At 44.9% G+C, this 16,691-nt stretch overlaps 1 protein-coding gene across 1 annotated transcript in view; it reads left to right on the plus strand.

Moving 5' to 3' along the window:
• The first annotated feature begins 557 nt into the window (after window positions 1–557).
• fnbp1a (formin binding protein 1a) overlaps window positions 558–16,691 on the plus strand; it is a 34,218-nt gene continuing 18,084 nt past the window's right edge. Inside the window, exons 1-7 of the mRNA XM_041937378.1 lie at window positions 558–599; window positions 5,801–5,916; window positions 7,288–7,338; window positions 9,171–9,318; window positions 9,697–9,759; window positions 9,896–9,991; window positions 10,775–10,789. Of these exons, the coding sequence (XP_041793312.1) occupies window positions 570–599; window positions 5,801–5,916; window positions 7,288–7,338; window positions 9,171–9,318; window positions 9,697–9,759; window positions 9,896–9,991; window positions 10,775–10,789 (519 nt within the window). The 5' untranslated portion in view covers window positions 558–569. The remainder of the gene's footprint in view (window positions 600–5,800; window positions 5,917–7,287; window positions 7,339–9,170; window positions 9,319–9,696; window positions 9,760–9,895; window positions 9,992–10,774; window positions 10,790–16,691) is intronic.

Genomic DNA, 16,691 nt, shown 5'->3' on the forward strand with positions numbered 1-16,691 from the left:
CGCCGCCTGCTGGAAAACTGACACCATCACAGCTGCTTCAGTCTGTATTATTATTATTATTGTTATTATTATTATTATTATTATTATTATTATTATTATTATTATTATTATTAATCTGTCATCACTGACTCTTTACAGGCTTATTTTTCTCTGTCAGCCTTGACACAACCGGAACAGTTTATTGTTGTAATGATGTGTGTGTGTGTGTGTGTGTGTGTGGGGGGGGGGGGGGGGGGGGGGGGGCGTCAGGGCGGGGCTGCAACTGAGCATGCTCAGTACACACACACACACACACACACACACACACACACAATCTCAGCATCTCTTCACTGATGACAAAGGGTCCTCCAGGGAGATGCGCCGCGCGTGACCGCGTCCTCTGCTCTCGTGCTGCTGCAGACAGAAACAGACAGACAGACAGAAACAGACAGACAGAGGTAGGGTGAGACAGACACGCAGCCGGTGTGTCGGTGAGGATGCGCGCGGCGGGCAGTAGCAGCTCGCGGTGATTGCTGGATCGGCACCGAGAGGCGGAGGAGCGAGCAGCCGCGAGGAGCGGAGTGGTCACCATGAACTGTAACTGGGGCACGGAGCTGTGGGTACGTATACCTGATCACACCTGCCGCACCTGCTTATCAGCCGCGATTAGACCCTGAAACCTGGATGCCATCAGCTGCGACCGCTTATCTGGTAACCCGCCGGTAATGAGCCGGTTACCGGGCGGCCTGCGGTGTGTGTGTGAGTGTGTGTGTGCGTGTGTATGTGTGTGAGAGAGAGGGAGGCCCTCGTGCTTCTGTCTGCTCTGCCATAGCAACACGGTTGGTGACGACAGCGGCCCGCGCACTGCGTCCTCCATGATGCTGCTGCAGCGCGCGACCCTGATAGAGAGACCCCCCCCCCCTCAACCCGGACCTAACTTTCATTATTCATTATTCATTATTAAGAAATCAGCCTTTAGGACCCAGTATGTGATCACAGTGTGTTACACACAGAAGATTTTAGAGGACAACAGACAAACAAAACTGAACGAAGAGGTCAAATAAACACAGAAGTATTAAACCCACAAAGAGAAAAAACAAGAGTATATAAAAAAAAGAAGTAACGTGACCAATAACTTACAATGTCTATATACAAGTCAAATGTTTCTGAGTGAATGTTGGATGGGTTGAGTGGATGATTATGTACAGTATATACATGTACATATGGATACATACGTTATACGCTGTGTGCAGTATTTGTATGGACAGGTACAGTGCGTGATGATGTGTACGTGTTGGATCTGCTGTAGTTTAAACTAAAAGGATCTATAGTGGACATCAGTGGATGTCAGAGGGTTTCTGACACTGTGATTGATTTAACTCTTCATCACGCTGATGGTCTGTGGACACAAACCATTCTTGTGTCTGCTTGTTTCGGCAGAGATCTGTTGCACCCCCCAGAGGGGAGAGGTTGAAACGGGTTGTATCCAGAATGTGAGAGGTCTTCAGTGACACTCCTTGACTCCGGTGTGTCTGTCTGCTGTTTGATCCAAACCAGACGGTGATGGATGAACAGAGGACAGACGAGATGATTGCAGTGTAGAAATGAATCAGCAGCTCCTCAGGCAGGTGGAGCAGGTAGAGGGTGCAGGTGGTTGTTTAATGTCTGAGTTGGAGCAGGTGAGTTGTGTGAGGTGGGATGGTAAGTGGTAAGTTTCTTCAGGCCTCTCCAATCCGGCGCTGCAGTATTGACTGAACCTGTTCAGCTTCTCAGTGTAGCTTCCGTTTCAGATCTCTGTCAGTGTGTTTCTGGCCGGGTTGTATTGGACTCTGCCCCCCATAGGCCTCCTTCTTGGCCTGACAAAGCTTCCTGAGTTTAGCTGTAAACCAGGTGTATTGTTTTTATTCGCAGAAGGTCTTTCAACAAATATTCTAAATTGAGCTTTTTTTTTAATTGTAAAAAAATCAATGCAAGAATTAATTTTCAATTATGGAAAAAAACAGCGGCAGCTGGAGTCTCTGTTTCTGTTAATTACTGTCTGTCTGTTTGTTTTTTACCAGGAAAATCAGCTGAAGTCCATCATATTTAAATGTCTCTGGTCAGAGTGTCCATTGAAAATATTTGTCTCTCCTCTTTGTTTTCTCTGCTTCTCTGATGTCGTCCTCTCTCTCCTCTCCTGATGCAATTAATTAAGAGTTTATTTCAATAAAGTCAGAGTTAGTGATGATTGCTGGATCAGTGGACAATGAACCAAGAAGGTTTTGGTGAAAGTTAGTTTGTTTTAGTCACGTGTGAATAAAGTTAATTAATAAATGACTGTACCTATGAATGGAGACGCATGGCATTGCAGCCCATTTCGTGGCTGCTGCACTCTCGATCAGTACTGGAAAAACTTCAGGAACTGTTGTCTCCATTGCTCACATGGACACAAAAACATGGGAAAATAGGGTCCATAATCAGGTAATAAATGCATGAAATTCCCACAGTTTGTCAGGGACTCTGAAGTGTTCAGGACTCGTGGACTGAAACCAACCAAAACCAACTGGAAACTCTGACACGACGTCACTTTGACTGAAGATGAAATGTAGGTCAAACGAGCAAGTAATTCAACAACGTGCTAGAGGACATTATTTTATGTTTATATTGTGATTTGTAGGTATGTAGATCTATTAAAAGACATCTTTGTCGAAATAATATACAAGCAGTATGTCTCTTGTATTGGTTTTCCCTCTTATGGACACAATGTGTAAAAATAGATATTCGAGTGTTTTTTTTTTTAGAGGGAATATTCAGATGTGTTTTTTGACAGCCCTGATGTGCAGAGTGTTTTAGTTGACACACGTATCCTCATAAAAGCTAATGGAAGGAGTCACAGTGTCACTGAGTTCATGCAGGTTTGTCCCTACAGCCTCAAAAACACAGTCTCGACCACAGGCGGAGCAGATTTTCATTTCTGCCTGTAAATTGGGAGAAGATGAACCTTTCAGTCTTTAAAAAGAGGATGAACAGAATCAGACACAAATTGTCAAGCTTTGTATGTTTAACCATTATTTTATATGTACATCCCACTTGTTTCTACTCTTTCCCAATAGGTGGCCATGTTTGTAATTCTTAACAGTCCGTTTTTGTTCTAAGCCCCCAGGTGCCCATGCCATGTACGTATATTCAGATTTAAAACACTGTAAAAAGTTCTAGCTTATATCATATAAATCCAAATTTTTATTGCTTCCTGAAAACAAATGTATTCGGTGTTGGTTCCTAATATTTTATTTATTTAAACTCCTCGACTGCCTCGACAGACTGACCATTGATTTAAACAGTTTTAAAATAATGTAACATTGTGGTGACTTACAATAGCCAGCTCCTTAGTCTTTTGGTTAAAAGGGCACAGTCTTCACCAATATGGTGGAAAGATCAATTGGAGATTGATACACTGTGTCCCCTGTCTGCGTTGGACTAACTAACACCATATCATCAACATATTCATTCCCATAGATTTAGCCTAAAATGTCTATACAAGACATACCCAAAGCAAATTGAAAGCTGCTCTTGAACCATCTGGAGTACATACATGGTTCTGATCTCTTTTCAATGGTTGCACACTAAACCTTTATCCCCAGCAGTCAGAATTACTGTAAGCATTACTGGCATTGAGTAATAAAGGTTTGGACACGCTGTAGTAGATGTTTTTTTTTCCATCTGAATATTTTTTGCAAATAGATGCACACAGATGACTATATTTGGGCCTTATTAGCTGGAAGAACAATGGAACAGCATGAAGCCTTAAACTAGCCCAAGTTCAATACAAATTAAAAGTAATACCACAGCCAATCAATGTATTTCATATGTTTTTCTAATGGTCGTGGGCTAGAATCACTCTCTCAAATTACTTTATTATGTCTGGAGTGAGTACACCTAGCCTGTAGTCGATTAGTCAGACAGTGGCTGGGCTCAAGTTGGGACTGTGGCCTGTGCATGGGACAGGTTGAAGATGGAGGTGAAAACATCAGTCAGCTCTGTAGCTGTAGCGTCTTGAGCGTCCACCCGAGCATGTTATGTGGGCCTGCTGCCTTGCAGTGTTAATTCTCCACAGGACTCCTCAGCTGATGAGACAGCCAGTGGGGGTTCTTGTATGTTCTGGGAGAACCTCTTCTGTTTCACCGTTGGAGGTCTTGAAGCAGGAATAGAATTTATAAAGCTGTTGAGGTAGGGAGATGGTGGTGTTGGTCATTTCCATGGTGGTACCCTTGTAGTCTCTGATCTGTTGTTGGCCTTGCCACATGCGCCTGGCATCAGCACAAGAATAGTAACCTTCCAGCTTCTGTTTGTGTTGCTGTTTTGCCTCTCTGGTTATTTTCCACAGTGTGTACTTCGCTGTTTTGTACTCCACCTCATTGCCTGTACTAAATGCAAGAGAGCGAGGATGCAGCTTGTGTCGTTCTTGACTGTTCATCCATGGCCTCTGGTTTGGATATTTGTCTGAGCTGTACGGTGGGCCCTGTAGTGTCTATGCAGGTGTGAATGTAGCCAGTCACACATTGGGTGTACTCCTCTATGCTTAGAGAAGAACCCTCTTAACACATCCCAGTCTGTATGTGCAAAACTGTCCGACATAATGGTCTCAGTATCAGGGTACCAAAGTTTGACTTGTTCACCCATGGATTAGTCAGGGTGAGGGGCAGCTTGCAGGCATACTGGGTGCTGCTGTGTACATTATCTGGGGTATTCTGGTCTCCTGTGGGGGTTATTCCCATGATGATAATATTTTTTCAGCAGAGTCTGTAGATTGCAGTGTTTGAAGTCTATCATGACAATGGAAACGGCTTCATGACAGTTTCCTGAACGCTTCAGCCACATCATGGAGTAAACTGGGAGCTGCTGATGAGTTACCATGGAATATAAAGAGCAGCTAAAAACACAGCACTGAATTCCCTTGATAGATCGAAGAATGGCATTTCAACCGTAGCATTTTAAGGTTTGGTGAACTTTACTTGTATATGGTCTGTACGTCTCCACAATACGTGTTGTTCACCAAATTTAGGTTAACCGGAGGCAACAGTGTGGTCTGCTCGGTGAACAAAGTGAGCCAGCAGCTGGCAGCCACGTCTCTGTGAATATTAGTGCACAGCACTCTCTAGTTTTAGGGTTAGGGTTAGGCATGAGCTTTTAACCTTGCATAAAAACCTCTCTTGCTTTCCTTCTCGCTTGTGCCTCAACATGGCTCCAGTTGCCTTGTCTTGTCTTGTCTTGTGCTGGACAGCTTTCAGTGACTGTGGCAGTGACTTAGTGTGGAGCCAACAATGTAGTCCAGGTCAGGAGGTATAAAACCAGTGAACACGGTGCTGTGCTGCAGCCTAGCAATGTGCAACAGAGCATGCTTGTCTTTAGTTAGCAGTGCATGAGGTTTATGGAGGCAGCTTAAAACTAAATTGATAAAAATACAAGAAAAGATAGAGCAGAGCAAGCCAAGATGTCTGCCATAGAGGGCGCCATCTTTAGAAGACGATATCTGATGTGATACTGGTGTTTGATGGTTTAGTGAACATGAATACTGTCTGAGCCTTGTCTGCCTTGGTTTCATGCTGGCCTAGTCACAAGAGACGTGATGGTAATGAATTGATTTAATATTACTTTGTTGTTGTCAGTCGTTCCGGACCACTGACCTTGAAAAAAAACGGGTGCAGACCTGTGGGTAATGAGGTTGGGAACCCCTGGTATACAGGGTGCTGTCAGTACACAGGGTGGTAGCGTGAGTACACTTGTGTAGAGATGACAGAGTTGAAACTTTTCAGGCTGATTTTTCTCTTGTTTTGTGTTTCAGGATCAGTTTGATAACTTGGAGAAACACACCAGCTGGGGAATCGACTTCCTGGAGAGATACACCAAGTTTATTAAAGAGAGAGCTGACATTGAGCAGAGCTACGCCAAACAGATCAGGTACCAACATCACCTGTAGGTCACCTGTGTGTCTTGTCTAATTCACCTCGATATCACCTGTGTGTCTCCTCTACATTACTTCGACATCACTTGCATGTCGTGGAGATGAGCTGGCTGCTAAGGCTGAGGTCAATGGCGGTGTCTGCTGTAACCTGCCTTTGGTCCCTAATTGTTCTTTATAGAATCAAATACTTGATTTAATTGTAAAAACAAGCCATAATAAGTAAAACAAAGTATATACATCACATCCCTCATGGATGTCTTTGAATGAAGAGGACCTGTCACTCTACAGCTCCCAGGATGTTGCACAGCTTGGTTGTGGGACGTTCAGTCATGGAGGTCTTAGTCTGGAGCTTCACTGAGCGGGCCAGACCTCTGCCATCAGGATTGTTCTCTAACACTCTGGCCCCCAAGGAGGTTGTACTTTGACTGCAGTGGGAGTACCGGGAGTGTAGGGTCATGTGTTTCACGGAGACGTGGCTGAATGAACTCATGCCGGACACGCATGTCAACTTGGTCAATTTTCATCTGCTGACATGGACACGCAAGCAACAGAGTGCAGTAAGAGATCAGGAGAGGCAAGGAGAGCTACAGGAGGAAGCTGGAGGAGCCCCTGCAGGGGAACAACACCAGAGAGGTTTGTAGGGGCCTGAAAACCATCTCAGGCCACAGCAGGGACAATGGCAGGGGCCCAGAAACTGGACACCAGGAATGGGCAAATAAGCCAGACTCGTTTTTTAATAGGTTTGATACCTCTCTGCACCTGGGTGTCCACCTAAACAATATACTGGACTGGTCCACCAACACAGATGTCCTGTACAGGAAGGACCAAAGTCATCTCCATCTGCTGAGAAGACTGAGGTCCTTTGGAGTATGTAGAAAATTACTGAGGACTTTCTATGACTCTATGGTTGCATCTGCAGTCTTTTATGCAGTGGTCTGCTGGGGCTGTGAAAGCTCTGAGAGGGACAGAAACAAACTGCTCACCTGGTGACAGAGGTGGTTAAGTATAATCCTCTCCTGGGTCTTCATCAGGTGGGAAGCTAAGGCTACCGGCCTGAAGTGGTTGGGCTCCCTGGGATGCACAGCCTTTGGCACTGGAACCATGCAGGAAGATTTCCACAGGGCAACTGAAATTGTTGGGTCTCTCTACATCAAAGAGTATGGACTAGACCAGCTCTATGAAAAATGTCACAAGACAGCTTTTGTTGTGACTTGTCATTATATACATAAAATTTTAATTAGAATTTGAATTGTATGTTGAATTCAATTCGGGAACAACGATCATGAAAAATTAGGAGTTTGTTTTAAAATTCCAACCATTAATGGTATTCTGATTGACAGGCTCTCTCTCTACCTGTCTGTCTGTAGGAGCCTGTCTAAGAAGTATCATCCTAAGAGAAGCAGAGAGGATGAGAGCAGGTGAGTCAGCATGTTTCTTATTCTATACATTGTTTCTTCTGACATCTGAAATCAAACTAAGTTTATGTTAGAAGATTCAACTGCACGGGGCAATAATGACAGTAGCAAAGGACAAACGTAGTATAAAGGGCAACAAAATCCGTCTATGGGTGGAGGTTGTGTTGTTCCATACACATCAGGGGTCATACTTTGGGCCTTCATATAGATTGTATGTACTCTATGCAGCAGCATGTTGCTGATTGTAAATGTATTTAATTTAACCTGTCTTTTAATTTTGATTCTGTAAATTGCTCTTGCATCTTAAAGCACCTCTCAGTTATGAAGCTCCCTGAAGCTTTTGGCCACTTCTTGAAGAACATAGTTCAGGATGTGAGGGCTTCCTGCTTTGCTAGCTTTGTTTCCTCCAGTAAATGCAACCTTTCCTGTTGACCCCACCAACATTGTCACTACTGCACCTCCTGATGTGTCTTTTCAAATAAGGATTACAGTTACTTTCTCATTCAACTCAGTCATAAAATGTGGACAGCTTCTCTCCCATTGTCCTGCAAGACCTCACTGACCTGGTGGGCAGTATGAAACCTTCCTCAGGCCTAAATAGTGAGATATTTTACCAACATTCATGCATAAAAACGTACGTGGGTGTATTGGTCCCAGCCTGTTTTAAATGTGCAGTTGTTCTCTGCTTTTTATCTCATAAATATTACAGAATGTTGTCGCCTAGCAGCTCGCTGCTATGTCGACTGCACACATTTTAGATAAATCCTTCATCAGGTTTTCGTCAGAAGCATCTTCTCAGGGTCTTCGACAACATCATGATATCTTCTGTTGTGGGTGACTCGTAGGACTGGTTCTCTTTCTGTCTCAGTTTTTCTGTGTCGCTTGGTCCCTCCAAGCCTGAAACTGCTGCTCTTTCCTGTGATGCACCTCAAGGGTCTGTCTAGGGTCTGATATTATTTGTGTTGTGTTTGGCTAGAGATGATCAGTTCCCCCTTTTACACCATCCTGGCTAGACTAATGTAATCCCCTTTTCATCTGCCCAGCTAATGGTTTCTGGACTGTCTGCAAATGGTCCAAAATGCTTCTCTTAACCAGGTCCAGCAGGACAACTCACATCACACCTATCTTCTGTACATTGGCTTCCCATCTAGTTCAAGATTCAGATTCTAGTTGTCACATATAGAACCCTACATCAACAGGTACCTGTGTACATCTCTGATCTGCCCCAACCTTATGTCACCAGTAGGTCACTTAAGTTTCCTGTGTGCCCAGCTGGAAACAAAGGTGATCTTGCTTTTGAAGCAGTGGCTCTAACATTGTGGAATGGTCTTCCTACATTACGTTCAGCGCCCTCTGTTGATGACTTTAAAAAGCAGCTGGAGGCTCATTGATTTAAACTGGCCTTTGTCTCGCCCTGTGCTTTCTAATGTTTGTGATTGGTGTCTGATCGGCTGGTGTCTGGTTGGTTGTTACAGGTACACCTGGTGTCTGATTGGTTGTTACAGGTACACCTGGTGTCTGATTGGCTGTTACAGGTACACCTGGTGTCTGATTGGCTGTTACAGGTACACCTGGTGTCTGATTGGTTGTTACAGGTACACCTGGTATCTGATTGGTTGTTACAGGTACACCTGGTGTCTGATCGGCTGTTACAGGTACACCTGGTGTCTGATCGGCTGTTACAGGTACACCTGGTGTCTGATTGGTTGTTACAGGTACACCTGGTATCTGATTGGTTGTTACAGGTACACCTGGTGTCTGATTGGTTGTTACAGGTACACCTGGTGTCTGATCGGCTGTTACAGGTACACCTGGTGTCTGATTGGTTGTTACAGGTACACCTGGTGTTTGGCATTTGCTGCGACTCTTCGTCAGTTGAATGAACTTTCAGTTCAGAGAGAAGAACTTGCTGAAAACCTGAACTCACAGATCGTTTGTGAGATGACAAGATACACACAGGAGCTGAAGACTGAGAGGAAGCTTGTGAGTAAACAAACACACACACACAAATACACAAAGAAGTAAAGAAACACACAAATAGTAGTAAATGTACGCACGTGTCTGTGTCTGTTCTTCATCACACACATTTATGATACAGAGTTGTTTTCAATATGTTTTTCATGTTTTACAGCATAAATACACATTTGCAGCTCATTCAGATGGTAAAAGATACTTCAATACTTTGTTTAGATACTTCTTCAACTACAGTTATCTCTCAGCACAGCTGCTGAAAATACTGATTTTATCTGAAGCCGCAGCCTGGTTACGACTGCTGGTTAACGTGTATGAGCTGCCATCAAGTTTCTTCCTCGTTCACCTGTCAGTATTTTTAGGGTTAACTAGTTTGGGTTTTTGTTGCAGCATTTCCAAGATGGCCGCCGTGCCCAGCAGCACATTGAGAGCTCCTGGAAACAATTAGAGTCTGTGAGTGACCCCCACCACCAACACCTGCCGACTACAGCCATCAGTACATATGAATCCAAATATACTGACCATAACCAGTTTAAAAAATACTTTAATGTATTGATTTGTTGTTTTGTCGTCCCGTTTTGTTTTTCAGAGTAAACGTCGGTTTGAGCGTGACTGTAAGGAGGCAGAGCGAGCTCAACATGTCTCTGACAGAATTGACCTCGACAATAAGACGGATGGAGAGAAGGTGGATAAATATACCGTAATTATAAATATAACCACGCTCTGCTTCTATTGATCGACCTAAACCATCCTTAAGAAACATGCATGAACTTTAAACTTGAGTTCAGTCAACTAAAGCAAAGATACATCACACGAAGTGGAGGAGGAAGAGGTGCTGAAACGTCAGGTTACATATATGATGACTGACTATATGTTGTAATGACAGTTACTGGTCACAGCTGTGATTGAGCCAATGACTGTGAACCAGCTGATCCCAAGTCTGTGGTAATATCCACTGAGTTCAGTTTCCTCTCTGCCGACAGCAGCTCTCATCAAAGCGACAAAAAAACTGCTCCATCCAACTCTACACGTACAGTCAAACGGCCTGTTAAAGGTCAGAAGCTCTTCTTTTGGTGTTTCTGTCAGTCACCAAACATCTCCAGGTGCATCGAATGGTAATGAAAGGGTCATAAATCTGGATTTTATCTAATACAGGACTCTTGAAGTAACAACAGATAATGGTCTTTCAGTCTTCTTCACTTCTGAATGACGATGAAATCACCTCTATAAAAGTATATAGATCTACACCATTAGAGTGACGCCTGGCTGTCATGTGACAGTTAGAGTCACATGACCTCAGGTGTGTTTGAGGGAGGTTAGAATAGACAACACTGCCTGAAGAAGAGCTGAGGAAAAATATTTCTCATATGATTTCCTCAACAATACATCAGAGAGCTAAATTTATGCTTTGGTTCAACATCAGTGCTGATATTTAACTAACTCCTGTCTGTCTGTCTGTCTGTCTCAGCGCTGTTCACTGAAGGTAAGGTCCTTTTACACATTTATTGTAAACTCAACTGCTGTGTCCGAAATCATTCACTACTCCTTGCTCCCTGTTGAGGGATTTCTATATCGAGGACGATATAGTGAGCTCATTGGCAAACTGAAAAACACCTTAAGACACTTCTTTGGTAATTTTCTCTGCGTCATTGCTGTAGCACAGTTACAACGTGCCAGATGTGAGCTGATGGACCATCCACAGTTGATACTGTCACGATAAATATATTTTCTCAAATGAATAAATACAAAGTTTGAGGCTGTTTGTGACGATGTGCTGCTTTGCTCATATTAAACATATCTCACACCACAACTCATGGATTTGGCCTTTGCCTGTCGTCCTCGGTCAAAAATCCTCCTGGATAATATTCTTTATAAAACAGCTGTTGGAGCTGTGTGGAAATGCCACCCAGCATCATTTTTTCTTTCTTTGTGATTGTAATCACTCAAATAATTTTGATCAGGAGAAGGAATAAAATTACTCCACAGAGAAGACGGACACGTGCAGCTTTTGCTACACTAGCAAGACATTGACAAATTGTAAGTGAAAAGATGAAGCTGATACTCGGCCTTTACATTTATATTTACAATAGAGACATGCCTACATACATCATTTCAGAATTCTCATTGTGAGCAATTAACTCACAGGCTACACCCCCCCCTCCTGGGGAAGCTTGGACATGGCACAATTTTGAACAGTAAACCATTACGACAGAGTGATTGTATTGTGACATAGCTTTTGGTCACATGACTTATGTCATGACACCATGTTATCAGTCTTCAAGTCATCAGTCTTTGTTTGCAACATGAACCATCACAGTATTATTTTCTGAACTGGCTTTATGCTTTGATGGGCAAAGTGACCGTTGGCCACCGCTCTCCTTCTGACCATGGCCGGGTTCATGACCTAGAGGTTCTAGTGTTCCTGTTGTTGCTGGCAGTGCAACTTCTTACTGTGTTGTTTCAAGAGCATTTGGCAACTCTTGTTCCACTGTGAATGAAATATACCACAGGTTCACACACTAAATTATCTGGCACAATAACAAGGTCATCTGCTTTCCACGATGAGCTTTAAAGAACCAGTGCTGGCTTTGAACGCTGAGCTGGATCAGCAGCATTCTCCAGGGTTGTGGTCAGCATTGATTGCACGCAAGAATAAAACCCCCAAAGGCAGATGCTCAGTGTTAGAGGAAGTTGTTTATTCTGTACAGATGCAAGCAGTGTGGGACCACCAGTACCAGTGGCAGTCAGTATTTTTCAAGGTTCTGAGCCATTGCTCGTTGTACCGCCTTGCCCAACTTCTACCTAAGAGATGGAGACACACTTTAGCCTGTGGAAGAGGCACCGGGGCCAGATGACAGAGATGGTCAGCTTCAGACAGACTTGCAGTGTGGGGAACAGCTGTGTGGGCACATTGCTGCAGCTCAAAACTCATTCACACAAGTTTTTTAGCCCAAGTGTCCATGTAAACAGTTCCAGTTTCTGTTGCTCAATAGTGTTAATAGTTATTAACAAGATAGTCTTTGGTCTGTAACGTCTTCATAACGTTGTTAAGATTCAAGATTCAAGATTCAAGAGTCTTTATTGTCATTGCACATGTCAATGAAATTTTCGTTGCAACCCCCATGTTAGATGGTAAGAAAGATAAGACTAGAAAGAGTGAATAAAATTAAGATAACTACAATAAAATAAAATAAACCAACATGCAATAAAAAAAAAATATTCGTGAAGCAATTAAAAATATAACAGAATGAAAATATACTTAGGCAATAAAATATACTAAACAATAAACAATAAAATATGGAAGTGAAATGTGCAAACAGAATAAAATATACAAGCAGAATAAAATATAAAATATACACAGTGAAATGTACCGACAGAATAAAATATGCCAATGAAACTGAAATGTGCTGATATACTAAAATGTATATAATTATAGTATATGTGTGTACATAAAAGTCAAGTACACAGAAGGTGCAGGTGGAGGTAGAGGTGTAGGTGTAAAGTGCGGTGTGCAGTGTTCACAGTTCACACAGTCTCTCACTCCAGTGGGGGGCTGCTGGGGGTGACAGCTCTAACAGCTCTGGGGAAGAAGCTGTCCCTCAGTCTGTTAGTGGTGGTGCGGATGTTCCTGTACCGCTTTCCTGATGGAAGCGGTACAAACAGTCTGTGGCCCGGGTGGCTGGGGTCCGTGGCGATGGATCTCGCCCTCTTTCTGACCCGACCTTCATATATAGAGTCTAGGTCAGGGAGGGGGCAGCCCACGATGCCCTGTGCAGTTTTAACCACCCGTGCCAGTTGTTTCCTCTCCTGTGCCGTGCAGCTGCCATACCACACTGTCACACTGAGGCAGAGGATGCTTTCAATTGTGGCCCTGTAGAAGTTAACGAGCAACCGAGAGGAGAGACCAGCATGTTTCAGCTTCCTGAGGAAGAAGAGCCTTTGTTGTGCCTTCTTCACCAGGCGGGAGGTGTTCATGGACCAGGAGAGGTCAGATGTGATGTGGAGGCCCAGGAACCTGATGTTGTCCACACGCTCCACCACTTCTCCGTCCATGAGGAGGGGGGCGTGATCCGTCTTCCTGGACCTCCTGAAGTCCACAATGACCTCCTTGGTTTTCCCTGTGTTCAGCACCAGGTTGTTGGCTGAACACCACTGGGTGAGCTGGTGTATCTCCTCTCTGTAGTGGGTCTCGTTGTTATCTGAGATGAGACCCACTACTGTAGTGTCGTCCGCAAACTTCACGACTGTGTTGGTGGGGTGGATGGCAGCACAGTCGTGAGTAAACAGGGTGAAGAGGGCTGGGCTGAGCACACAACCCTGTGGCGTGCCCGTGCTGAGGACCAGAGGGGATGATGTGATGTTCCCTATTCTCACCACCTGAGGCCTGTTGGTGAGAAAGTCTCTGATCCAGTGGCACAGAGACGCAGGCAGACCCACCGTGTGTAGCTTCAGCGCCAGCTTGTCTGGGATGACGGTGTTAAAAGCTGAGCTAAAGTCTACAAATAGCATCCTGACGTAGGTGTTGGGCTGCTGCAGGTGGGTCAGGGCTGTGTGCAGGGTGAAGGAGACAGCATTCTCTGTGGACCGATTCCCTCTGTAAGCAAACTGAAGGCTGTCTAGGTCTGAGGGGATGAAGTCTCTGATGTACCTGAGAATAATCCGCTCAAAGCACTTCATGATTACCGGGGTCAGAGCAACAGGCCGGTAGTCATTCAGGCAGGTGATGGATGTCTTCTTCGGTACCGGAATGATGGTGGAGGACTTGAGGCACTCAGGAACCGTGGACAGCTGCAGGGACAGGTTGAAAATGTCCAGGAACACTCCTGCTAGCTGGTCAGCGCATGTCCTCAAAGTCTTGCCTGACACCTTATCCGGTCCTGCAGCTCTGCGGGTGTTGATCCTCCTCAGGGTGGATGACACCTGGTGCTGCTGCAGGACGAGGGGCTGGTGCTGCTCCTCCAGCCGGGGTAGGTGTGTGACTTCTCTGCTGCCTGATGTGTCGAAGCGGGCAAAGAAGCTGTTCAAGGTGTCAGGCAGGGCGGGGTCGTGGCTGGTGAGCTGAGTGTTCGGCTTGTAGTCCGTTATGGTTCTGATGCCTCTCCACATGCTCTGTGGGTTGTTGTTCTTGAAGTGATCTTCAATTTTGTTTTTGTACTGGAGCTTGGCCTGCTTGATTCCTTTCTTCAGCTCTGCTCGAGCCCTGCTATAAGCCAGCCTGTCTCCAGATCTGTAGGCAGTATCCCGGGCTTTCAGCAGGGACCGCACTGTGCTGTCCAGCCATGGTTTCTGGTTGGGAAACACTGTGATGGTCTTAACAGGGAGGACAGCATCAGTGCAGAACTGAACATAAGACAATACAGATGATGTGTACTCCTCAAGGTCTGCCTCTTCTCTGAACACAGTCCAGTCTGTCAGTTCGAAGCAGTCCTGAAGTGCAGAGGAGGCCTCCTCAGTCCATATCTGTACTGTCCTGGTGGTCGGCTTTGTTCTGCAGGCCAGAGGCTTGTAGGCAGGAATGAGTTTCACGGAGATGTGGTCTGACATGCCCAGGTGTGGAGCTGCTACAGCCTTGTAAGCAGCAGGGATGTTGCAGTAAACTTGATCCAAAATGTTACTGTCTCTGGTAGGAAACTTTATGTACTTATGAAATTTGGGAAACACCGCCTTCAGTTCAACGTGATTAAAGTCCCCCGCCACAATCACGGCCGCCTCCGGGTTGTCGTTCATCTGCCCGCTGATCAGGCAGTACAGCTCCTCTAATGCTAACTTAGCATTAGCCCGCGGTGGGATGTAAGCGGCCACAATAACAATAGACGAGAGTTCTCTAACCAGCTTGAACGGTCGGCATTTCACCGCCAGGTATTCCAAATCAGGAGAGCAGAACGTGCTGACGGTGCGTGTGGCTGTACACCAGGCATTGTGTACATACAGCGCCAAGCCTCCGCCTCTGCTCTTACCTGAAGCTGCAGTCCTGTCCGCCCGGAACAGAGAGCGCCCCGCTATCTCCACCGCTGCGTCCGGGATGTTGTCGTCCAGCCAGGTCTCTGTGACAACGGTAACACAGCTGTCCATCCGGCGAGAGACTATCCTTAGACGGACCTCGTCGATTTTGTTGGTGAGAGACCTGGCGTTGGTGAGGAAGAGACTGGGGAGAGCCGGTCTGTGAGGGTTAGCTTGTAGCCTAGCACGCACGCCGGCTCTCTTGCCCCGCTTTTGTTTATGGTGCCTCCTCCGTCTCCTTGGCAGCAGTGGGGGGATGGTGGTGGGCTCTGGGGTCCGTAGCAGCTCCGGTGGAATAAAGTCCAGTTTAGGGCGTGTGTGAAGTCCGAACTGTACTCCAAAGTTCCACAGTTCAGACCTGCTGTACTGTGTCAGAGCTTCCAGAAGAGAAGTAAAAGTGGATCCAGAAGAGAAGTAAAAGTGGACCCATTGGAAAGTTAAGAAAATGTTTTGCATGTTAGTTTTCAGTCCTTAATATTTAAAACCAAACAACAACAATATTTCTAATGAATTTAACAGTCACTCCTCCCTGGCCTCGTCTCGTCTGGCCCTCTCCATGACCTTCTCCCATCCCCCCCTCACCAGCAGTTCCAGGATGGCATCATGCCGTTGCCTTTTTGATCGCCCAGGCTCCTCTGACACACTCCGTGGCTCTGGAGTTTGACTCTGGCTCAGAGAGCACTGAATCAGGGGACACTGATTCAGGAATAGATGGGTTCTCTCTCCAGTCAGAAGCAATGAGACGTGGCTGAAGCGATGGCCTGCCACCTATTGCCCCATCCACAAGAGAACTACTTCCATGTTCTAACAGTGGCCTCCTGAGCTCCTGCACACATCAACATTTATCCAAATGATTTGCAGTGCACAAAGCATGTAATGTTCATTTTAATGCTAAACACAGCAAAGAAAATAGAGCAGTAAGGTTTCATCTATGCTTTCAGCATCTAGGGCTACGTCTAAATAATAATAGGAAACTTAAAACCAAACAATTTTAACAAGTATATTAAAAAACAAAAAGTTTACTTTGGTTTTTGTTCTGAATATACATCCCATAAGATACTCCCTCACAACAATTTGACATAACTCACTCCCATCAGTCCCTGAAGAGATTAAAATAAATTCACAATCAATATTTCTCTACCACGTATGTCACTCCAATGTAATTTTGCTATTTAAGAATTATAAAATGCGTCTGGCTGCTCTCTCCTCTCTTCCATTTTTTCTTCATGATGGTACATACTGCTTGGTCAGTGGACATCGGTTGTAGACTACTTTCCAATGTGCATTGTGGGACACTTTGACTCCACTATATGTGGTATAATAATTTTCAATATAGATTCAGACAGGACTACAAGATGGGGAACTCACCATATAGTGGACAATAT

The sequence above is a fragment of the Chelmon rostratus genome, chromosome 5 (assembly GCF_017976325.1).
Source record: "Chelmon rostratus isolate fCheRos1 chromosome 5, fCheRos1.pri, whole genome shotgun sequence".
In the NCBI taxonomy this organism is placed as follows: Eukaryota; Metazoa; Chordata; class Actinopteri; order Chaetodontiformes; family Chaetodontidae; genus Chelmon; species Chelmon rostratus.